The sequence below is a fragment of the Camellia sinensis genome, chromosome 1 (genome assembly GCF_055761805.1).
Source record: "Camellia sinensis isolate YWXY chromosome 1, ASM5576180v1, whole genome shotgun sequence".
NCBI lineage: Eukaryota > Viridiplantae > Streptophyta > Magnoliopsida > Ericales > Theaceae > Camellia > Camellia sinensis.
The window spans coordinates 114,915,935-114,940,886 of NC_138961.1; the positions used below are offsets into that span (position 1 = coordinate 114,915,935).

At 40.9% G+C, this 24,952-nt stretch overlaps 2 protein-coding genes across 2 annotated transcripts; both read left to right on the forward strand.

The window, feature by feature from the left end:
* Window positions 1–1,333: 1,333 nt before the first annotated feature.
* On the forward strand, window positions 1,334–2,550 carry LOC145819256 (uncharacterized). Its single transcript, XM_082913224.1, has 3 exons — window positions 1,334–1,570; window positions 1,664–1,719; window positions 2,103–2,550. The coding sequence occupies exons 1-3, from the start codon at window positions 1,334–1,336 to the stop codon at window positions 2,548–2,550; spliced, it is 741 nt and encodes a 246-aa protein (XP_082769350.1).
* An 18,338-nt stretch (window positions 2,551–20,888) lies between these two features.
* Window positions 20,889–24,730, forward strand: LOC145819265 (uncharacterized). Its single transcript, XM_082913237.1, has 5 exons — window positions 20,889–21,035; window positions 21,158–21,223; window positions 21,856–22,038; window positions 23,054–23,641; window positions 23,789–24,730. Exons 1-5 carry the CDS (start codon window positions 20,889–20,891, stop codon window positions 24,728–24,730), a joined length of 1,926 nt encoding a protein of 641 aa, XP_082769363.1.
* Window positions 24,731–24,952: the final 222 nt, after the last annotated feature.

Genomic DNA, 24,952 nt, shown 5'->3' on the forward strand with positions numbered 1-24,952 from the left:
AACAAGAGACAAGGAAGAGATACCCGGGGTTTGAGATTTTCTTCAATCATCAGCGGTCAGATAGCAAGGAAGAATGGATCTATCCGAGCATTAATATGGGTCATGAAACAAGTGCGACTTCAGAGAGCAGTGAAGAGGAACTTCTGGGGATGACACTGACTGACCTCCTCGTTGATTCCAACACCGGGACTGAGACTACTAACTTGGGAGATAGTGTGACTGTTTCTGTGATCGGGGATGGACCAGTAGTGGATTGCACCGGTCTTATTCTGGATGCAGCAAAGGCCTCACATTTGGTTTTTGAATTCAAAAAAGGTTCCAGTGGAAGTTCTGATTTAGATAACGAGTATGAGTTTGATTCGTAAAAGTCTACTGAGTCAAAATCAGAGTCAAGTCAATCCGGTGAGTCCGAGCCTGGCACTTCCAGGGGTGGTAACTCGAGTGCCAAGGTCCTATACAGGATGTTTTTTAGTTTTTCTTTTGAATGAACTGTAACCAAGGACCCTGATTTTATCAGTGAAAGTGCAGTAGACTTTGCTTACTTTTTTATTCCTTTAATTTTCTATTTTGAAAGTGATTTTCAAAATTTTGACCAAAACAAAGAGGATAAAATTCCTCGGGATTTAAAAACTTTACTTGATCGAGAGGAGGAAAGTTGTGCTAAACTCTTATTGGATGAGATTGTGTGAATTAATGTGGGTACTGAGAAAGATCCACGCTTAATACAGATTGGTTCCACGTTGTCTTCGGAGGAGCGTGAGCGATTAGTCACTTTGTTAAAAGATTTCAAAGACGTTTTTGCATGGTCTTACGAAGAAATACCTGGAGTCGATCTTGAGATGGTACAACATAGGATCCCTCTTGACCCTATGGCCTGACCAGTTTGGCAGAAGCTTCATAGGATTCATCTAGACTGGGCATTGAAAATCAAAAAGGAAGTCACCAAGAAGATCAACACAAGGTTCCTAATGGTGTACGAATATCCGACTTGGTTGGCAAACATCATCCCAGTTTCGAAGAAAGATGGCAAAATCAGAGTTTGTGTCAACTTCAAGGATTTGAACAAGGCTAGTCCTAAGGACGACTTCCCGTTGCCACACATTGACGAGCTAGTGGACTTCACTGTAGGGCATGCCTTGTTGTCATTCATGGATGGGTTTTGGGATATAACCAGATCATGATGGCACCAGAGGACAGGAAAAATACTACATTCACCACACCATGGAGTACCTACTGCTCCAGGGTCATGCCATTTGGGTTGAAAAATGATGGGGCTACGTATTAGAGGGTTACAACCATAATACTGCACGACATGATCCACAAAGAAGTCGAGATGTGTGTGGATGATATGATTGTGAAATTCAAGGAGCAAGAAAGCCACTATGTTATCCTGGAGAAGTTCTTTGAAAGGATCAGGGAGTATAGGCTAAGGTTGAATCCACAGAAGTGCACTTTTGGGGTAACTATAGAGAAAATGTTGGGTTTTCTGAGTACACAGAAAGGAATTGAAGTTGATCCATCTAACATCAGGGCCATCGTAGAAATGCCACCACCAAGGACTGAAAAGGGGGTGCATGGCTTTCTAGGAGAAGTACAATTCATAAGACAGCTTATTTCTAAATTAACCTTAACTTGTGAACCACTATTTGGTCTCTTGAAAAAGGGGAAGAAATTCCAATGGGACGATCGATATCAGTTCGCCTTCGAACAAGTTAAGCAGTATCTATAGAATATGCCTGTGTTGTCACCACCAGAGCCTAGAAAGCCACTAATCATGTACCAGTCAGTGACAGAGTCAATTATGGAATGCATGCTAGCACAAGAATCAGAAGCTAAGGTTGAGAAGGTGATTTACTATCAAAGTAAAAAGCTACTGGAGTATGAGACCCGTTACACTCCTTTGGAGAAAGCTTGTTTAGCTTTGGTTTGGGCCCCAAGGAAGTTGAGAGACTACCTGTTAGCCTATTCGGTGATTCTGGTTTCAAGATTAGATCCTATTAAATATCTCTTTGAGAAGCCAACACTTATGGGTAGGCTAGCTCGTTGGTTGCTTCCTCTCTCTGAATTCAACCTCTAGTATGTCACACGCAAGTTGGTCAAAGGAAGGGCTGTAGCGGAATTTCTGGTAGGCCATCCAGTGCAGGGAAGGAAGAAGTAGAGTATCTATTCCTTGATAAGGAGATCCTACAAGTGGAAGAAGAGACGTGTAAAATGTACTTTGATGGAGTGGCTAACCAATACGGTTATGGATTAGGCGTGTTGCTTATAGCACCCGATGGTTCCCATATACCCCTAGTTTTCAAACCTTGTTTCAAAGTGTCCAACAACGAAGTGGAGTATGAGGGGTGTATTACTGGATTAGAAGTTTCCCCAGAACTAGTGACAATAAGATTGGACATCATTAGAGACTCGAACCTGGTTGTTTCTCAAGCCAATAGAGATTGGATGATTGAAGACGAGAAAATGAAAGTTTATCACCAGACGCTAGACATTCTGATTCCAAGGTTCAAAAAGCTGACATTTACACACCTGTTAAGAGAGAACAACTGATTTACTGATGCATTGGCAACTCTATCGTCTATGGTAGACATATCGATTGGGGTTAAGATGCGTCCAATTATTATTGAACAAAAGTATCCGCCCGCTTACAAAACAATAGCTGCAATAGAAGAGGTTCAAGACAAGAATCCATGGTATCATGATATTTTGATCTTTCTGAAGGATATGTCCCCACAAAGGGTAAATGCCAAAGATAAAAGGGAAATACGGCATCTAGCCATCCAGTTCACATATGTAGAAGTAAGTTGTACAAAAGGGGGCATCTAGGAATGCAAAAACTGTGTGTGGAAGATGAAGAGTCGAAGCATCTTATGGAAGCCATTCATGGAGAAGATTGTGGAGCACACATGAATGGTGTAATGCTAGCCAGGAAGATCCTCAGCCAAGGTTACTATTGGTCAACCATGGAGGGCGATTGTGTGAACTTCGTTCGGCGATGTTGTAAGTCTGAAATCCATGCTAATCGCATGAATATTCAGTCATCGAAGCTATACAATATGACTTCACCATGGCCTTTCTCAGTCTGGAGAATAGACATCATCAGAGTAGTCTCACCCAAGGGCTCGAATGGACACGAGTTCATTTTAGTGGCAATCGACTACTTCACCAAATGGGTAGATGCACAGTCATATTCTGTGCTGAAAGCTTTGTACGTGGCCAAGTTCATTAAGAATGACATCATTTACAGATATGGGATGTCAGAAATTATATTGGACAGTGGCTCACACTTCAAAAAGGAAGTTGTAGATTTACTTGAGAAGTACAACGTGGCTTTTCCAAGTCATCAAAATACCAATGGAGCCGTTGAAGCCGTAAACAAGAACATCAAGAATATTCTGCTACAGATGGTGGAAACCTACAAGGATTGGCCAGACAAATCACCTTTTGCACTTTGGGGTTATAGAACATCAATCCGAACTTCTACAAGGGCAACCCCCTACGCTTTGGTATATGGGATGGAAGCTGTTTTGCCAATAGAAATCAAGGTGCCGTCGCTGAGAATCATGGCTGAGTGTCAGATAACAGTGGCAGATTGGCAACATAACAGTTTTAAAGAGTTGTTGTTGTTTCATGAAAGGAGATTGAAGGCGTTGTATCACATCTAGGGTTATCAGCATAGGATTGCTAGAGCATTTAATAAGAAAGTCAAGTCCAGAAATCGGAAAGATGGAGATATGGTGCTTAAAGATGATCGAGCTCCTATCCATGACCCTAGGGGCAAGTTCTGACCCAATTGGATCGGTTCCTATATCATCAAATCTATCTGGTCAGGATGAGCAATCATCTTCTTAGATTTAGATGGCTTGGAATTCTCACAACCGATTAACATGGACAAGTTCAAAATGTACTATCATTGAGTGGCTTGCCAGGCCAAAAACCCAAAAGGGCAACCTAGGCAAAAGTTAGACCATAAAAAATTGGAAATAAATGAAAATAGAGCTCACAAGGATGAAAACCTGAAAGGCGGCTTTGACAAATGTTAGAGCACAAAAGGAGAGAGTTAGTACCCAAGTGGACCCTACCTGGGAACTATGTAAGGCCTGATTCCTATCTTTAGGATATGTAGGCAACTTTATCTTGAAGTTTAGCCCTAACCATTTTCAACTCAACTGCCCTATCCATTATTAATCGGTCCATCTCACCATCAGTTGGCTTGATTGTTTCACCTCCATCTGGCTGAACGTCCTATTGCAAGATAAAGAAAGAGGTAGAACAATAGTGAATGTGAATGTAGTTATGAGCAGTTATGATCCTCTTGATTCGGGATTGCACGTCTTGAGGATTGATTGCATGTGTATTAGGTAGTGACCACCTGTGAAAATTTGTTTTGAAAGGTTTTGATGAAGTTGATTTTCTGAAAATTTTACTTTTTGCAAAACAGACCGTTCTTTGGACCCAAGAAGGAAACTTTTTAGTACTCACAACTTTAATTATATGACTTCACAACAAGTGCACCATCCAACTCTCAGGTTAAATCAAAGTTGCTTTTACATTATAAAGCTTCAAAAGAAAAGTCAAAATAATAAACTAGGGGTACAGATAAGTCAAGTGGTGGTCCTCCGCCGCTTGCCTGCACTCTCAGAAGTTTCTGCCACCGAAGGTGGCCTAACCCATGTCTCATCCTCAAGACAAGCCAAGCACTCGCCAAAAAGGGCACAACTAAAGCTAGCAACAAGGGACAAAAGCTTTCTCATCTCCAAGAAGTGAGATATCGAGCCAAATGTGGAGCACAGACTGGAAATGGAGTTGGATATTCGACTCGCTCATTTGGGCGAGTCTAGTCTTGCGTAAACTGTCGTCTCATCCGAAATGGGAAGTAGAAAACATAATGTGTGAGACCGATCACTTGTATACCTGGCCGACTGGACATGCTGTAACTCATCTCGGTCAAGTTAAGCTAATGGTATCACCAAGTGATGTTAGTTGCTGATCTGCTTCACATCCACTTGCATCAAAACCCCTCTGTGGGAAAACTCACTAGTTGTAAACAAAAGAATTAGGATCTACCTGAGTACTCACGGCAAGGGTGCACAACTTTCAGCTTATCCATCAACCACACTTGGGAAGGGATTAAAAAAAAAAAAAGAGATTTTAAAGAATAGAGAGATTAAAGAATAAAGAGATGTGTTGAGAGAAAAAGTAAGGAAAGGGTTTTCTTAGAGAAAATAGAGATGGAGTGCCAAAGTGATGTGAGAAATCATAAATGAGAAATGATGGGAAACAATGCCTGGAGAAGCAGTGGACTCCTCGCAAATGGAAAAGTCTCCTGCTTGTGGAAAGCATCCAAGCCCATTAACGTTTCGGCCAGTGCCCAACCTATACAGCTTCGGCCCTCCTTAAGGCGTTGGGCCACTTCGATCAATCTAATATTGACTCCACTACCACAAGTAGAGAGCGTGTTGGTGATAACCTCACCAAAAAAGATCACGCCTATTTCTGATATCGGAGAAATGGCGAATCAAACCAAGAATGTCCAACTCTCCATCGTGAGCCAAAGATTCTGCCTCATTGAAAGAGAGACCACACATCTGTTCAACAGCTGGCGCATGGCCAAAGTGGGGTTGAGGCGTGATCTCTTCATTACGACGAGACAACATTAGCGTTCAAAACACTTCAAGAGTGGGATACATCTCTTGCGATCTAAAGCAAAATACATGAGGAAATGGGTCCCAACAACGAGCAGTTGCGTGGAGAAATGGAAACTAAAATGGAGTGTGGCTCAAGGAGAAAAGAATGTTTATGCTGAAACCATTGAAATTCATCTTTCCATGCCATCCAAAGTGGCTGTCCAATCTTTGAGCCTATCAATAAGGAAAATCTCCATTTTTAGAAAAAACTATCAGAAAAGTGCTGCTCTGTCGTAAAAGCAGCAAGACGGGGCCTTTATAGGGAATAGGGGTGTGTGAGTGGCTGCCAGCTATTGCTAGCTGTCTAATCGCATTTTTTGGCTGACCGGCCATTTCATCAGTTGGTCGAACATTCAATTGGTCGGCCGGCTAAATATGCCCACCAAACAGTTTGGCATAAGTATTATGTCTATCCTATTTGTTTTGAGTCTTGTTTTGAGTCCTTTTGTTTCTAGTAAGTGTAACTAGATGTGTTTAGGTTGGTTTTACTTTGTTTTTCTTTTGTTGAGTCGTATTTTGTACTCTGGTCAGTCGTTCACTCAATATCCGATTAATAACGCATTCTCAATTTCAATTTTAGAAATAAATCATTTTTGTGCTCAAAGTGTTGTGTCATTCTCAAACATGATATGCAAAACAAAATTTTATTGTTCATAAAATGGAGGGTCTGACCCTGATCATAGTTTTACAAAAATATACAAGCTGTCAAAAAATAGAAAGCAAAAAGTAAAGGACATATCTGAAGCTACATAACTTCTGAGCTACAAAGCAAAAGAAAAGAGAAAGTGCAGTTTAAAGTGAGTGTCAGTCGCATCAGGTACGTCAAGAAGCCATCTTCGTCCTCTTTCAAAGACAGGATCACTATCACCATCAGCATCGCTATCACTGGAAGAATGTGACTCTGAGCTAGTATCATCCTCTCTGTCCTTGGACTTAGAATGCTGACTCGCCGTCTGCTCGGTGTCCCTGGTCTCGGTATCATCTCCAGTCAAGGTCCTCTCTAAGGAAAATGAGGTCTCCTACACCCGGGACTCTCTATTGTGGCTCCGACTCTGGGCGTCTCTACCCCTACCTCTACCTCTACCTCTACCTTCACTCTTACTGTGTGCTGGAGCCTGTTTGTTCTTCCTCCGCGCAGCTAGTGGGGGTGCCACTAGTGCAAACGGTGGCTTAAAAGAGTTTGCAAGAAAAAGCGTCAGAACAACTTGGTGAAGTATTAGTATGAGTATTGCAAAAGGAAACCAGGGGAGTCTAAGGTATGAGAAAACTAGATACCTGATGACCGTAGTAAGTGAGCAATACCCCCTCCTCTGTACCATGTGGGCCAAGGAGTTGACCAACTCGAGGAGGCCGTCCAGATAGCCCACCAGCACCAACAATTAAGCTTGAACATTAACATATAGGAAAAAGGTAGTATAAAATACGAATAGCAAGAAAAATTGCATACCTACTAGACATTACGGTCTAGAACATACTTTCGCTTTTTCGGGTGCTCGAGTGGAATTTGGTGGGCTGTCCCATTCGGTGGCCAGTTGGTGATCACAGTTAGGATCATAGGGAGACCATCCACATGAACGGAAAGGGCAACACCTCTAGCATCAAACTAAGCCACAGGAGCGGCACCTCTAGCAGCGGATACATCAACAGTGCCACCTGCGCAAACTCTGATTAGAGGCAGCATAAGATGTATCCGGGTAAAAGCAGTGCAGTCCCTGACCCTGCGGTACAAAATAGCATCCTACCCCACCATGAAAGTCACAATAGCCTCAACAGGAAGACTATCAGCAATACTCATAGATGGAAGAGGGGGAGTAAGAACAATAGTGTTGGCAAGGCCCAGATTCTGGCGCACAAAGCGCTTCCCAAAATACCAAGTCTTGTAGAAAGGACCCTCCAGGTGAATCCTCAATTGGGATGTATCCCAAGAACCAGCATAATCATCCCTTGTCCCGGTAGGCATGATCACCTACGGCTGCCAAGTAATCTGTAAACAAAGGATTCACAGTTGAAGTCAATTGTCAAACTATGGGCCAAAGTAATAGAGATGGAATGGAAATGGGCATGAGTTTTAGATTACCTCATGGGCTGTAACTGTGTCAAAAAATGGCGGCAATAGGTAAAAGTAGTGACACTACGGCGATGAGGGTAGCACCAGCCACCGTACAGTGTCGAGCGAGGCACAGCTGGTGTCACACCATCCTTTAGAGCCAAGGCGAGAGTGGAGAAGTAAGCATAGACCCGATGCTGCCAGAAGTGAACAATTTGTATGTCAATAGACAGAAACAAAAATAAAGGTAGAAAATGCAAAGCGGAAAGCAAAATTTACAACAAAAATTGAAAATAAAAGTGAAAGACATACCTCCCAAGCTCTCTAGTAGCCGCTAATCTTGTTCCCTTTCTTGCTGGAATCGGAACTCGTGTAACCATACGGGGTGGCAAGGCCAGTGCCACCCCAGTTGTAGAAGCAAACCAGTGGCAATACCACTAGTGCACTTAGAAGGTATAAGCCCACGATGTTCCAAATGTTTACAAACATAGCGGTGCCAAGAAGGTACATGGGAAATCCTCGGGTGTATTGCTTCACCTGCTCCTCAGTCATCGCGTGACTCCTATAGAAATGATTGTAAAACCAACTATACCACACCATAGATGGCCTGTCCAACTGAGAGTACGCTCTAAGAAAATGAACCCAAGTGGCCCGCCACTAGCCCATGTCCAAGTAAAAAGGAATCGGATCACCCCTACTGATAGCCCATTGATCATGAAAAAATCATAGGGCATCATCATCATCACCCTTGTGGAGGAGAAGTGGAAGGAGTTAGTGGTGTCCCATTTCCTCTCCACCAATGCACCAAGCAGAGGCCGGCTCGCTTGTAACTGTGAGAGCCTGGAGCAAAAGAGGCAGAAGCTCGCATCATCTACCATCTCTCGGACCTTGGCAGGAGCACCTAGTACCAATCCCTCACCATCATGGCCCTGTAAACCCTCCAAGAGTATGCATCGCGCTGTGGTGAAAGAAAAATATGTTAATACATGGCTAGATGAAAGACTATAATGAATGTTAAAGCAAAGTGCATGAAGGGATAAGGTCCTTACCTTAGAGGCATTGTAGAAGAGGTGCAATGTGCACTCTCAAAAGAGAATGTCCTCAGGCTCTCCCTGGTAGAAGTCATTGAATCTCAAAGTAGCATCGAGAGCCATCGTGTGAGTATGTGGGTGGTAAGTAGCCGGGTCAAAGGGCCTCTCCCTCAACGGTGGCAACTCAAGCTTAGGCTCAGAAGGAAAAATCTCCTCCGCAACAATATTAGCAGGACTATCCCTTCCTACCACGTCTGCCTCCTCTAACATTGGGTCTTCTACACCCGCGTTGGGCGGCAGAATGGATACCTTAGGAGGGGCATCACCCTATGGAGCATCATCAGCCATGGAAAATGTGTTGGGTGGTGAGAGAAAAGCAAGAAAAATGAGAAAAATAGGTAAAAAACCCCAAAACCAAATCCTAGGAGAGAGAAAATGAGTGAAAAAAATAAAAACTCAAGAGTGAGTATGAAAAACTAAGAGAGCTCGTGAGAAACAAGCCAAAAACAATGAGAAGTCCAAAAACTCAACCAAATCAAAATCCAATCGGTTCAAAATGTAGAGGGCCAAAGGGATTTCAAGAAAAAAGTTTGCGAGGCTCGTTGGGTAAAGTGAATAAAGTGAAAATCTAGAGAGAGAGAGAGAGTACCTAAGAAGGGAGTTTTTGGATTATACATGTGTGAAATGAGGAGCCAAAACTGTGTTTAAATGAGCCTCGGGTGTGAAAGTCCGTAACTGCACTAAAAGTCAATATGTTTGGCCAGCCGACCATTCTTTTGTATAGCCACCTGACTATTCAAGTGTGTTTTGGTGTGTTTTGCTGGAATTTTGCCTAATTTAGGCATGGTTGTTCTTGTATTCATCTTAAAAAATAAAAAACCGGCGTATTTGAGTTTGCTTCAACTTCAGAAAATTCGAAGATTGCATTTCGGATGCACCGTCCTAGGTCCCACCATTTCTCCATAGTGTGAATGTGCCTCAAGCTCTAGCTCGAGCAGGTTTTACCCTCTTTTTAGCATTTGAGTACCTCTAAACTGTGAGTTGAAGGGGGAAGTTTGAAAAACAGAAAAAAAGAAGAAAAAAGGAAAGAAAAGAAAAAAGAGATCCCCATCAGAGTAAGACAGTTCATTGCCATTTCCCCCCATAGGGTGTTTTCAAAGCCACCGCTTTTTGTTTATCTTCTCTATTATGTTGCATGGAACATGCATCGCATTGTATTTCGCATCAACTATAACAATTATATTGCATTCATATGCATCGTTCCTATATCATCTTATTGTATCCACCCATATCACTCGATGGTGTGATTTGGCTGGTATTCACCCTTTTTGCATTGCATGCATTAGGCTTGTTCGCCCTTATCACATGAGTGTGGTTTGGCCTGTACCCTTTCACCCTTTCTATGCGAGGCGTACTTTGGCTTATATCTTTCACCCTTACCACATGAATGTGGTTTGGTTTGATATCTTTTCACCCTTTCTGCATTCAGCGTAGTTTGGATTATATCTTTTTACCCTTACCACACGAATGTAGTTTGGTTTGTATCTTTTACCCTTACCACACGAATGTAGTTTGGCTTGTATCTTTCATCCTTACCACACGAATGTTGTTTGGCATGTATCTTTTCACCCTTTATGCGCGAGGCATAGTTTGGCTTGTATCTTTTCACCCTTATGACACGAATGTAGTTTTGCTTGTATCTTTTTACCGTTTTTGCGCAAGGCATAGTTTGGCTTATATCTTTTCACCCTTTCTATACAAGGCATAGTTTCACTTATATCACTTATCCATTCTGCGCTAGGCGTAATTTGGCTTGTATCATTCACCCTTTCTACGTAATATGTAGTTGGCTTGTTCCCTTCTCTGTTTTATGATTTCTGGGCGGTATCCTCGTTTGTGATTTTGATCAATGCATTGAATATTGTTCGTATCCTGCCCCTGAACTACGCTGGTTTGATTCCTTGCAAAGGGATATGTAGGTAACTCTCGGGTTTAACCAACTAGATCTGCATTTTGTTTGTTTGCCCAAATCTTATGGCCTTCTTAAAAGGGTCGTCTTCGGGCTTTGACATTCACTCACGTCATGAAATGCCTTCGAGCTCCATCAAAAAAGGGCAACTGTAAACGCCCCATTTTGACCGTCTTTAAGACTCGGGCGCTTCACTCTAACCAACCCATGATGAAATGTTATGCTGCGTAATCTTTCGAATCTTCAGCAAAAGAATTCGATTTCAAGTTTCAAAACCTAAACCTTATACCCCATTTTGAGCAAAATCTTCTTTTTTTCTTCCCAGACCACTCAGAAAGCTAAAAGCCCATTTATGGGCCGGCCAGCCCCTTTCTTGGGCCGACCGTACAATTGATTGGCTAGCCGGCCATGTTTAGCGTTAGATACTATATTTGCAGCACAGGCTGCTCCTATGCACAGGGTTTGGCCACCTGTCCTTTTTTGAAGATATTTTCGACGTGAGAGGTTGAAATTCTATAAATAAAACACACCGCTCAGAGTTTGTGGTTAGAAAAAATTTCTAAAAGGCTTAGAAGCTTGTCCAAAACACTTCTCTACCCTCGTGAATATAGATACACTATAGAAACACCATTGAAGCTCAAACTTGAAACTTTTTGCTGATGTTTTGAACCATATTTTAGATGCTGGAGGGTTTTTGGATTGAAGTTTGCTAACTAAGAAGCTCTTCCTGACCCACTCCTGGCTAAACATGACCCTACCCAATACAGTGCTTCCATTAGCAGCACGGCCATCACATTGACCATTGCTTTTGTCTTTGTCATGAGATTCAGGATCTCATTGACAATAAAGTTATAGCACCACCACCAAAACCAAATGTGACCACCAATCCACTCCCCGTCCATAACAAGCTTCCCCATCCAAAAATGTCAACCTAATCCACACACTGCCATCCACCTACAACTCCAACATATGCATTACCCCAGTCCATTTACACACGCCTGAGGTGTTTATTCCAGAAAGCACGAACTTGTGCAAGTTAAATGCAACACCTGAACACCAACCAAAGCCTGTGGTGACGGTAGTTGAGGAGAAGGGAGAATTATTGAAAGAAGAGATGTTTGATGCCCGGGTTATGGAAAAAGGGCCATCACCCGTGGAATGGTACGATCCCAGCCGACACATCGTGGCGTTCGTTGAACCAAAGCCGATGATTGTGTTACTTGACTCACTCAGTATTAACGTCGTTAAAGAGAATGGGCCAGAACAAGGCCTAGACGACCTGGTAGAAAAAGAAGAAGACTTGGAGAGCCTCTACTCATTTGAGGAACAAGATTTAGGGAACATATAAATTTGATGATGAGATCCAAGCCAGTCTGAAACCAACCATGGGAGGTCTAGTAGGGAGGAAGAGTTTAAAACAAAGGACTAGACGAAGGAAAGGATAAACAAGAACGGAGAAAGGAACATGAAAGAAAAGGGCATGATGAAAAGGGGAAATGGTGATGGAGACGGCAAGTCTGAGGAAGAGACAATTGCTGAAAAAGAGCAAGCACATGGACAATTTCAATAGAAAAGAGAGAAAGATAGAGATCAGGACTAGTTTGGGAGCATATAAAGGAATGAGAAATTTCTTTTGATATTCGGCCTGTCTCAGCTTTTTAGTTGGGGAATGGTTATCACAGCATCAGCATGATTCGGGGCAAAACTGAACAATTACCTGACAATGATTGACGGGGAGTGGTGAGAAGATAATGATCTAAACTCCGCTTATACTGATGAGGGCTGGGCAACCAATGCCCTTGATGATACATGGTATACAGAGGAGATCAACCACTTGACTAAAAACAGCCGCTATTTCAAACCCTTACCCCTGGACTAAGGAGAGCCCTCTAGTAAGGACATTGAGAAAATGAAGAAAAAGGATGTCATGACCCGAACCCGCTCCCATGGGTCATGACTCGAACCCGCCCCTATGGGTTAAGGACATAACTGGCCAGTAATCCTGAGATTACCTACGGCCTCAAACCGAATCAGACATAACTCATCAGAGTAAAGGGACCAAACGGAAGCAAAATTTAAAACATTGTCTGTAAAGCTGTGCTTACATGGCACGTCATAACAAACCATACACATACATGTTAATAACTCACTTCAGAAAATATAGTAGCATAAGGTTCTGTGCAGACATGATCATTTAAGTCTAAGTCAACCCATGAAAACTATATACAATAGATTCAAAGTCTTCGCCAACATGACAAAATATAAATACATAACAAAAAGGCAAAGATGAGTCACGTGCGTGAGACGCAAGGGCTGACTCTTCAAAACCTCGGTTGTTCCACACAGACTTCACTGAGGCTGGGTCTTGACCTCTCTTGGCTCACCAACAAACACATGAATGAGCGTGAGCGAAAGCCCAGTGAATAATATCAATTGAAGAAGATGCATTGGAACAATATACATCGGACGGCCTTAGGCCCAATTCATATTTCTATCTAGTATATAAATAGCTATAAATCAAGTGACTTTGGTTCCCAACACTTCGGATGGCCTCAGGCCCAATCCATTCATGTCAAACTGGCCTTTGGCCCATTTGTCATTCATTCATGTTAGACTGGCCTCTGGCCCATTCATTCTTTCATTCAGATCGTACTAGTTTCTGGCCCATTCATTCTATCTTTCAGATCATATTGGCCTCTGGCCCATTCATCCATATATGTCAGACTGGCCTTCGGCCCATTCATTCATTCATTCGTGTCAAACTGGCCTTTGGCCCATTCATACTTTTATGTCAAACTGGCCTTTGGCACATTCATTTGGCATAGCAGACATTGTCCACCAATCAGATTAACAAACTTATAAACTTACATAGAAGTAAGCAATTGGACAACAACATATTTCAGATATCTTTGTCAATATATTACTCACAGTGATCGGTTGGTTGGTTTGCCCTGGAGCTTGACCCTACACATCACATAACACATACGGGTCACAGATGATTCAATCCGTTCTTTAATTCACATATTCCTCTTTAGGCTTTATTCTTATCCCTTTAATTCATTTACAATGCTTAATGCATGCCTAAGAGTACTTAGAAGTGAAAGAGAACGGAAAACGAAACACAAAATGCACTTTTAAAATTTTCAGATGTAGGGTCCCCGCTCGAGCGAACCCATCAGGTCTGCAAAAGTGCTGGTCACATCAAATTTACGCTCGAGCGCGTACTCGGACGCTCGAGCGCGAACTTAGACGCTCGAGCTCGAACTCAGTCTACATAGCTCCCCGCTCGAGCGTGAACTTCCCCGCTCGAGCGGACGTCATGTCTGCAGAAAATACTAGGAGCTCGAATTTTACGCTCGGGCGGCGATTCTCCCGCTCTAGCGGACATCAAATTTTTTGGATTTTCCAGAACTTGTTCTTGAGCTTCAACTTGACATTTAAAGGCTCCAAACACATAATTTCAGCTCAAACTTCACATATACATGTACTAACATGGTACAAACACTAAATTACAACATTATGAAGTCCAATTTCACAAATTAATCACATGCATGTCTCAATCTCACATCAAATTCATTTCCAACATAACAAATTCATGCATTAAACTCATATTCTTATAGATTGTACATGCACGTGAGATATACTCATTGTTCCCAACTTAATTGGTAAAGAGATGATCAAATACATGGACTTCATTCACATTCAACATGGATTACACACTTTATGCTCAAACATGGAAATTTATAGCAATTTCCTACATGCATGTGTCTATTGACTTCAAATTCAAAAAAACTAACTCAATTCATATTCTTTATCATCATTCAACTTTGAATTCATAAATTACAAACTAAAATCCATGAGTCAAGGGTTGATTACTCACCTAGGAGCCTTAATTCTCACAATTGTGGTTGAATCTTGCACCTAGCCTTCCCAATTCACAAATCTTGAGCCAAAATACACAAAGGTGTCTCCTCTCTCTCTCAAGGTCGGCTCTCTCTTTCTTTAGGGAGTTGATTTCAGCCAAAATCATATTAAAGAGAGGAATTAAACATAATAAGGCCTTTTATATGCCCCCACTCAAACGCATTATTTTAATACCAATTAATTGAGCACTATGACATTAATTTAATTTGATTAATTTTATCCAAATCAATTTCCAATTAAATTTCACTGTAGGCTTTAAAAATTACGCTAATCACAAAGGCGTAATCAATTTCGGGCTCTGTGGCCGATAAGACCTTCAATTTAAATTCCAAAGCAGATAATCAAACAGATATTCCTACGGTAAACAGATAGAAATTCAAAACCACATATTTTCACATAATGGCACACAAAATCATATCAAACACATAATCACATTTATAATATGGACCAATTAACATTATACGGAAGAGGGTTATCACAGTCTTCCTCTATTTAGGAAGTTTGGTCCTCCAAACTTATTTTACCTTCGTCGGGAAACAAATATGGATAGCATAGTCGCATTTCCTCCTCTTTTTCCCACGTGGCATCCGTCCCATAATGTTCTTTATATTCCACTTTCACCATTGGGATGGACTTGCTTCTCAGTTGTTTCACTTGCCGGTCAACGATTCGTTCCAGCCATTCGGCGTATTCCATATTTTCATCAATGGCTACCCGGTGATAATCAATCACATGAAATGGGTCTCGGAGGTAACCCCTCAACATCGACATGTGAAACACATTATGGATTTGTTCAAATCCTGGTGGCAAAGCAATTCTGTAGGCAACTGGGCCAAGTCTTTCTAAAATTTGAAACGGCTCGATGTAACGGGATGACAGCTTGCCCTTCTTTCCAAACCTGACTTGGCTTTTCATTGGGGACACACGAATAAACACATGGTCACCGACCCCATACTCAAGAGGTCTTCTTCAAACATCCACATAATTCTTCTGTCGGTCCTGAGCTGTTTTGAGCCTTTGCCGAATAGTTTTCATCTTCTCAGAAGTGTCTTGCACAATTTCAGGCCCAAGAAAAGCTCTATCCCCGACTTCTGTCCAACAAATCGGTGATCTACACCTTCTACCATGCAAAGCCTCATATGGTGCCATACTGATGCTGGAGTGAAAGCTGTTATTGTATGCAAATTCCACAAGTGGCAAATAGTCTTCCCAACTCCCTTGAAAATCTAAAGCACACATCCGAAGCATATCTTCCAAAGTTTGTATTGTTCGTTCTAACTGCCCATCTATCTATGGGTGGAATGCAGTACTGAACCTTAGTTCTGTCCCCATAGCTTCCTGCAAACTCTTCCATAATCTTGAAACAAATTTCGGATCACTATCCGACACAATAGATATCGGGACTCCATGTAAACGGATAATCTCATCAACATAGATGGTAGCCAATCTATAAGCATTAAATGTAGTTCTAACTGGCAGAAAATGTGCAGATTTAGTTATTCTATCAACCACAACCCAAATAGAATCCATACCTCGAGGAGTCCAAGGTTGGCCAACAACAAAATCCATAGTCACATGCTCTCACTTCTATTCAGGAATATGGAGAGGTTGAGGTAGACCACCTGGTTTTAGATGTTCAGCTTTAACTTGCTGACACTGAAGACATTTGGACACATATTCTGCAATTTCTTTCTTCATTTTAGGCCACCAATAGGTTTGTTTCAAATCCCGATACATCTTATTGTTACTCAGATGCAAAGGAAACACTGATTTGTGGGCTTCATCTGAAACCCTTCTCTTTAGTTCTGGAATATCCGGGACGCACATTCGGTTTCGAAACCTCAACACTTCATTTTCAATACTAAACTCTGCTTTCCGACTTGTCTCAAATTCATCAATCACTTTCTTCAGGAATTCATCCCTTTTCTGTTTCTGTTTAATCTCATCAATGATTGCCGATTTAGCTGAAATAGCGGCTATCAATCCGCCCTGTTCACACAACACCACTTCAATTTCGGACTTCTCGAAATCTTGTAAGATCTCTTTCTGTTCAGTAAGCAAACAAGCCATACTTCTTGTTGATTTTCTACTCAAGGCATCAGCAACTGTATTAGCTTTTCCAAGGTGATACTGGATCTCAAGATCATAGTCTTTTATCAGTCCGAGCCATCTCCTCTGTCGCATATTCAATTCCTTCTGCGTAAAGAAGTGTTTCAGACTTTTGTAATCCGTGTAGACTTCACATTTTGCCCCATACAAATAGTGTCGCTAGATTTTTAAAGCAAAAACAACTGCGGTCAATTCCAAATCGTGTGTTGGGTAGTTTTTCTCGTGTGATCTCAACTGTCAGGAGGCGTAAGCACTAACATTTCCATTCTGCATTAATATACAACCCAAACCTTTATAAGACGCATCACTGAAAATTACAAAATTTTTCGTACCTGTTGGCAATGTCAGTACTGGTGCAGTGGTCAGTCCCGTTTTCAGTTCGTGAAAGGCAGATTCTCTTTCGTCGTTCCATTCAAATGATTTCCCCTTGCGTGTCAATTGGGTAAGAGGTACAGCTATCTTGGAAAAGTCTTTCACAAACCTTCTGTAGAAACCAGCTAAGCCCATGAAGCTGCGGACTTTTGTCACATTAGTCGGTGTAGGCCAATTCACAATTGCCTCTATTTTCTGTGGATCCACTGAAATTCCTTCCTTGTTGATCACATGCCCTAAGAAAAAAATTTCATCCAACCAAAACTCACATTTCTTTAGTTTAGCAAATAATTTCCTTTCCTAAATTATTTGTAGGACAGTTCTCAAATGATGTTCATGTTCAAGTCTATCTTTAGAATATATCAAAATGTCATCAATAAAAACCACAACAAATTTGTTAAGGTAGGTTTTAAAAATTCGGTTCGTTAAGTCCATAAACGCTGCCAGAGCATTAGTCATCCCAAATGGCATAACAAGAAATTCAAAATGACCATACCTCGTTCTGACTGCGATTTTCTCAACGTCCTCTGCCTTTACTTTCAGTTGATGATACCCGGATCTCAAATCGATTTTGGAAAACACTTGTGATACCTGCAACTGATCAAATAAGTCACCAATACGGGGTAAGGGATATTTATTCTTTGTTGTTACCTTGTTCAGTTCTCGATAGTCAATACACAAAAGTAGGGTTTCATCCTTCTTTTTCACAAACAATACAGGTGCACCCCATGGTGAAGTGCTAGGTCAGATAAACCCTTTGTTAAGCAAGTCTTGCAATTGTTCTTTCAATTCTTTCATTTCAGTAGCAGCCATTCTGTAGGGAGTTTTGGAAATAGGTTGGGTGCTTGGCATAGTCGCAATTGTAAACTCTATCTCCCTGTCTATCAATTTCCCTAGTAATTTGTTTGGAAACACATATGGAAATTCTCTAACAATAGGGATATCATTTAATTCAACATTTACAGATTATGCAGACAACACATAACACAAATAACCCTAGCACCCTTTCCTGATCAGTTTGCATGCCTTCATTGCAGATATTAATAAGGTGGAGGCACTACCCCGTTACCTACAAACACAATTTTTGTATGTTCTGGCGGTTTAAATACAACTTGTTTGGTCACATAATCAATGGTGGCACAATATTTAGTTAACCAATCCATGCCCAAAATTACATCAAAATGCCTAAAGTTCAAGGGCAACAAATCTACATATAGGATAGCATCCTCAATACGCATGTCACAAAACCGGTATATGGATTCACACAATACAGATTCCCCAGATGGAGCAGACACACATAGCAGATATGACAGTAATTCTAGAGGCCTACTTAGTCTAGATGCAAATGCACATGTCACAAAATAGTGTGTTGATCCGGAGTTAATTAACACAAAGGCATCCTGATTGCATATAGAAATAGTACCTGAGACAACTACGTTGGCATTCTGCATATCGCCCGGAACAAGCACAAAAACTCTTCCCTGTCTCACGGTATCCCCGGTGGTAGCAGGACTCATGGTATTCCCCGGCTTTGGGATTGATGCAGTGGAACTAGCAACTATCTTCCCAATATTCTGATTACAATCTCGGGCCATATGCCCCCGTTTCCCACATTTAAAATAGGCTCCTAACACATGATAACAAACCCCACGGTGCCTTTTGCTACAAATATTGCACATGAGAGATGTGTTCCGGGAAGAATTTGAAGTATTTGAGGAGCCCGTGTTTTGCTTTTTCAAAAATTTCTTCTTTGAGAAGAAGCCTTGCCTTTCATTGCCTTTCCAGTCAGTTGTGGACTTAGTCTGTCTAGCTATATTAGCTTCTGATATTATGGCTCTGTCTAGCACCCCAATGTAGGTTTCCAACTTCAAGACATTCACCCTTTCTAAAATGTCACTTCAAAGCCCACCTTCAAAATGTCTCGCCTTCTTATAATCAATATCAATCACATGTGGTGCAAACCTGGCCAATTCAGTGAATTTGGCCTTATACTTGGCTACAGTCATACTGTCTTGCCTAAGTTCCATGAACTCTGACACTTTCCTATCCCAAACACACTGTGGAAAGTACTAGTCATAGAAAATCTCCAGAAATTTCACCCAGCCAACATCTTTGTGATTCTCACGCATCAACATCCACCATCTTCTTGCTTTGTCTTCTAGCATAAAAGTGGCCAGAAGTACTTTATGTGTCTCCGAACACGGGAACACTTCAAACAATTTTTCGATGCCGAGAACCCATGCTTCGACCTTCAACGGATCTAATCCACCATGGAACTGTGGTGGTTTCATTTTCTTGAATTCTTTGGTGAGAGCTATTATCCGATCATCGTTTTGATTATCTAGCACGGGTGGTGCCGGAGGTGGAGATGGAGGATGTGGCTACTGCCACTGTTGTTGCCACTCTTGTTGTTGTCTCAAAGTCTTTGTCATTTCCTGAATCAACCTTTCCATTCTATTTATTCTGGCAGTAGAAGACTCCTCTATCTCATCACCTCTTGTTCTCACCATCTGATTAAACTTACATCATACTTCATACAAGAGTTTCACAAGTATGCATATACTAGAAAGCATACATATTCAAATAATTTGCAATACAAGCAAATCACAAACTTATAACATATAGTTGTTCATATCAAAACATTTAAGCATATTCTTGATGCTTTCAAATTCATAATCATCACATGAATGCATCCTAGATCTTTTCTAGACACTTATTGCTCTTTTGGACAAGTTTGTGAGTTATTAACTCGTGCTCTGATACCACTCTGTCATGACCTGAACCCGCCCCTATGGGTTAAGGACATAACTGGCCAATAATCCTGAGATTACCTATGGCCTCAAACCGAATCAGACATAACTCATCAGAGTAAAGGGGCCAAACGGAATCAACATTTAAAACTTTGTCTATAGAGCTGTGCTTACATGGCACACTACAAGAAAATGCATGTTTGGCGACTAAAATTGGCGACCAAACCAATTTTAGTCGCCAAAAACACCACATTGAGTGACAAAAAATAGCTTTAGTCGGCATTGATTGAACCTTTTTTGCTACTAAAGTATTTTAGTCGCCATATATTATAATTGGCGACCAAATTTTCCTTTAGTCGTTGTTTGTTACCCAATTAGGCTACTAACATTTAATTTTGTCGCCGTATTGTATCATTTGGCGACTAAACACTTTTGTCGCCTAAAAATGGGCATTTTTTGTGATTACTTTTTGCGACCAAATCTGGATTAGTCGTTGTTTATTCAGTATTGCCAACGAATTTTTTAATTTCGTAGCCAAAGAGGCATCTTTAGGCGACCAATTGTTTGTCGCCGTTAAGGTTTGTGGCGACAAATAATCGTTTAGTTGCCAAATGTTGGAAATTTTTTTTAGAGGGAAAATAAGTAATTTCGCGCCCAGTACATATATATTACACAGAGAGTTTTTCGTTCTCTTCTGTCTCACACACCGACATCAACATACCAAACCCGTCCCTACCAAACCCGTCGCTCATCACCGGCGATCATCACCATCGGAGGCCACCGGCGCTCGCCACCACCACCACTGCAAATCGGCGATCATCACCATCGCAGGTATGTTTCTATCGTCTTTTTCCCTCTCTGTCGATCTGGTTCTATCTGTTTGTTGATGTCTCTCCCATCCCCTTCTCTCACCATTAATTTTAGGGCTTGACATTTTTTGTCCTTTCATTTCCTATTTATTTCGTACACAAATTGTTAGGGCTTTTCCTGATTTCGTGAATGGGTGTGGTTGAAATTGTGGTTGTCCATTTGGATTTTGGATTGTGGATTTGGATTATTGATTTTGGATTCTTTTTGTATCGTTTAAATGTGCCTCTGTTTCTGCAAAAATGTTCCAAATGCGCCTCTGCTTTTTCTCCCTTTCAGGTTTTACCATGCTTATGACAACTATATGACTTATGCTTTTTCGGTCAGTTCTAGTTCCCACTATATGAAATATTATTTATATTTGATGAATATTATGAAGTTGTGGTCTATTGGTTCTGTAGCATGATGAACTAAAGCCTCTAGCCGAAACAATCACCGACTCCCTTGTCGAGCTGGGAAATTTGAAGGTAATTATTTATTTTTGAAATCTTTTGCAGTGTTCAGCTTTAAATGGATAATTTAAAATACCTACTGTTTCAAATTTTAGCTCGAACATTTGCCACAACAGTATCATGGATCTGCCCTCACACTTGTAGAATCGCTATCCAGGTATGATATACTCTTTCTTAGAGACAAGTTCTTAAAAATCAATGTAGTTGTATTTTTATCTTATATGCCCTTCTTATGCTGTCACCAAATATCTTTTCATTTCATTTTATTTCCATATTGTTACTGATTATGCCACTGAAGTACTTGTAACATAGTATTATGTTAATACTGTTTCTATTTCTCAGCCTTGTTATCATGGGGAACAACACAGAATTTGAAACGGGCTGCTCTTTGGCTTTCTGAAAATGTAGCTTTTGATGTTGATGCGAGGATAAATCTTTTTTAGGTATTTTTATTTTTTTCATTTAGGATTTAGTGAAGTTGTTTGACTTAAAGTTTCATTTAATGTGGCCTCAGTTGGCTAATGAAATAAAGCTTGAGCAATGTCGCTTTTTCTTTTTCTTTTGTTTTATTCTTTAGCAGGGAGTGCTAAATCAAGTTGCATTTGAAGTATCAGATTGTCTTTAATGGTGTTTTCACTGTTGTGTAGTGCAACATAAGAGTTCTTGGAGGACTTGTTTCTACTCATATTCTTGCAACTGATTCTACAAACAGCTTGGTCCAAAGAAATTATAAGAATCAACTTCTTATCCCGACTGAAGATTTACGGCGGCGCTTTCTACCTGCTTTTGATACCCCCACTGGATTGCCATATGCATGGATTAACTTGAAGGTACTTCTTCTATCATGCTTAAGTTATAAGACAAATTCCAATTCCCCAATTGTTTACAAATTGTTATGTATCCAAGATGTTTTATTTAACCTGGTAAAGTTGCTTTGAATTTTTTGTATCTCTTCTTAATCATCAATGGTGCTTTGCATTTGCTGTAGTACCATGGTTTCAAATGTTTGCATTGTGTTAACGTTAATGTTTGGGAATTTTGTAGTGTATACTATGTGGAACTCATGCCATATTGACTGTACGATGATATTTCCATTGTGTTGGCGTTATTTGTCACACTTAAGTATCTTATCAATATCACTTATATATTCATAAGTTTTTACCCCTCTTCTCTTGTAAAAACTTGAGGTTGATTTCTACAGGTGAAAATAATTTCTTTAAAAGTCAGCCTCAGTTGAGAAATCTGTGGCCACCACATAAGAAATTAGGATTACAAAGTGTGATTAATCAATAGCCTAAATACTCTCACATCTTTCTACTACAAACCTTTGGAACTCCATAGAAACAATAGAGGATAATATTCTTAATATGATGATTAAAGAACATGGTCGTCCTTTCACGCATAATTCGTTGAAAACAGATGAAAAATAATCTCTCTGATCTCCTGGGATAGCTGTACCCTTTCAACCATACCGTTGATTTTGAAAGCACCTACCTTGACAATCTAAGTTGCACAAGAAGTTGCACTATCTTACTGTAGAATGGGGACAACAATAGAATGGCAATGGCCAATGTAAGGCACCAAACCACATTCTAACTACATTTCATTTGTCTAGGCCCTCAATAGGCTTGGGCCATCTCTAGTTCTTGAGTGCTCTTGTGATATTGTTTAGTGTCAAAATTAGAGTGAAATTAGCCAACTATATGCAATTGACAAATTGGCAAAACATCCCGATCTGTTATTACTATTTTGTTCATTTCAAAAAAGAATGCTAATCGAACTCCTAAACTTACTTAAGCTCTCTTCCATTGCAGAGTATTTTTCCAAGTTGTCGTCCATTCGTAGGTTCATCTTCACTTCATGTCTACTGTTCCAATAATGGACAAGAGTTGGATGATGATAACGGATAGGCTAAAACGTAAAGAGTATGTACAAGGTGTTCAGTCATTTATTGAGTTCGCTAAGAAGAATTTAGGGCCGCGGGATGAAATCCGTTGTCCTTGTGTTGATTGCTTGAACGGCACGAAATTACCTCGACATGTTGTACGGTTGCACTTGATTCGAAGAGGAATCGCATGTTCTTATCGAACTTGGGTCCACCACGGGGAACGTGTTCCCATGTTTCGTGCTCATCCTACTATGCGAAACGATGATACTGAAACCGATCGAGCTGGAATGACAACCAATCACAAAAATGTGGATGAACTTCCAACCATGTTACAAGGGATTTACATGAGTGGTCTCATGGATGATCATATCGACGAAGAACGTACTTGTTTGGAGAGGCACAATTTGTTGAAATTCATGAAGTTGTTCGATGATGCTCAACGTCAAGTATATCCACAGTGTGAAAAGTTCTCCATCTTGTCTTTCGTAATTAAGATGCTTCACTTGAAGGTGTACAATAAATGGAGCAACAAATCTTTCGATATGGTTATGCAAGTTTTCAAAGACATTCTACCAAAGTGTGATGAAAATGTTCCATGGACCCTTTATGAAGCGAAAAAGTTCTTACGTGAGTTGGGTTTGGGATATGAGGCCATTCATGCATGCAAGAATGATTGTACTTTATTTTGGAAGGACAACACCGCATTGGAGAATTGCCCTACATGTACGGAGTCTAGATACAAGTTGAACGACAAGACGGGTAAAAAAATTCCACACAAAATTTTGAGGTACTTTCCTTTGACACCGAGGTTGAAGAGATTGTACATGTCGAAAAAAACAGCTACATATATGAGATGGCACAAAGATAAGTGTCTGGATGATGGAGTATTGCGTCATCCAGCTGATGGTGAGGCATGGAAGGACTTTGATAGGCTGCATCCTATGTTCTCTGCGGATCCTCGGAATGTACGGCTAGGGCTTGCGACGGATGGTTTCAATCTATTCGGACATATGAGTACATCATACAGCATGTGGCCCGTAATTTTAATACCTTACAATCTACCACCATGGAAGTGTATGAAAGATCCATTTGTCATGATGTCATTGCTTATTCTCAGACGATCCGCAGCTGGAAGGGACATCGATGTTTACTTGCAACCATTAGTAGAAGAGTTAACTAATTTGTGGGAGCATGGTGTGCAAACATATGATGCCTCAAACGACCAAATATTTACAATGCATGCAGCAGTCATGTGGACCATCAATGATTTCCCTGCATATGGTTCCTTGTCTGGTTGGAGTACAAAAGGTTACCTGGCCTGCCCTAATTGTAACATCGATGCATCATCTCAGAGTTTGCGAAGTAAGATTGGGTATATGGGTGCTCGGCGGTACTTACCTGAGAACTATAATTGGCGTAGAAGTGAGCTATTCAACGGTGAAATTGAGAATCGATCCAAACCTGTGGAGTTATCGGGAGAACAAATACTGCAGCAAATTAATTTGGGGACGTACAGGCCATATGGGAAGCATCCAACTAACCAAAAAAGACAATGGACTGAAAATCCAACTCCAAACTGGACAAAAAGAAGCATTTTGTTCGACCTACCCTATTGGAAAACACTTAAACTTTGACATAACCTTGATGTCATGCACATAGAGAATAATATATGTGACAATCTGCTTGGGACACTATTGAGCATTGATGGCAAGAACAAGGACACTGACAAGGCACGTTTGGATCTGGAGCACATGCAAATACGAAAGGAGTTACACTTGATAAGGCATGCAAATGGCTCTTTCCAGAAGCCTTCGGCATTGTACACATTGTCCCTGACAGAACGAATAGGGTTTTAT

What these genes read in the sequence shown, in the direction of transcription:
- LOC145819265 (XM_082913237.1), top strand. Translation starts at nt 20,889, where the DNA reads ATGGGTGTGGTTGAAATTGTGGTTGTCCATTTGGATTTTGGATTGTGG. An exon ending in CTGCTTTTTCTCCCTTTCAG is followed by an intron (nt 21,036 to 21,157) that starts GTTTTACCATGC and finishes TTGGTTCTGTAG; the next exon opens with CATGATGAACTAAAGCCTCT. An exon ending in GCAACAAATCTTTCGATATG is followed by an intron (nt 23,642 to 23,788) that starts GTTATGCAAGTT and finishes TTATTTTGGAAG; the next exon opens with GACAACACCGCATTGGAGAA.
- LOC145819256 (XM_082913224.1), top strand. Translation starts at nt 1,334, where the DNA reads ATGTGTGTGGATGATATGATTGTGAAATTCAAGGAGCAAGAAAGCCAC. An exon ending in CACCAAGGACTGAAAAGGGG is followed by an intron (nt 1,571 to 1,663) that starts GTGCATGGCTTT and finishes CTCTTGAAAAAG; the next exon opens with GGGAAGAAATTCCAATGGGA. An exon ending in GCCTTCGAACAAGTTAAGCA is followed by an intron (nt 1,720 to 2,102) that starts GTATCTATAGAA and finishes AGTTGGTCAAAG; the next exon opens with GAAGGGCTGTAGCGGAATTT.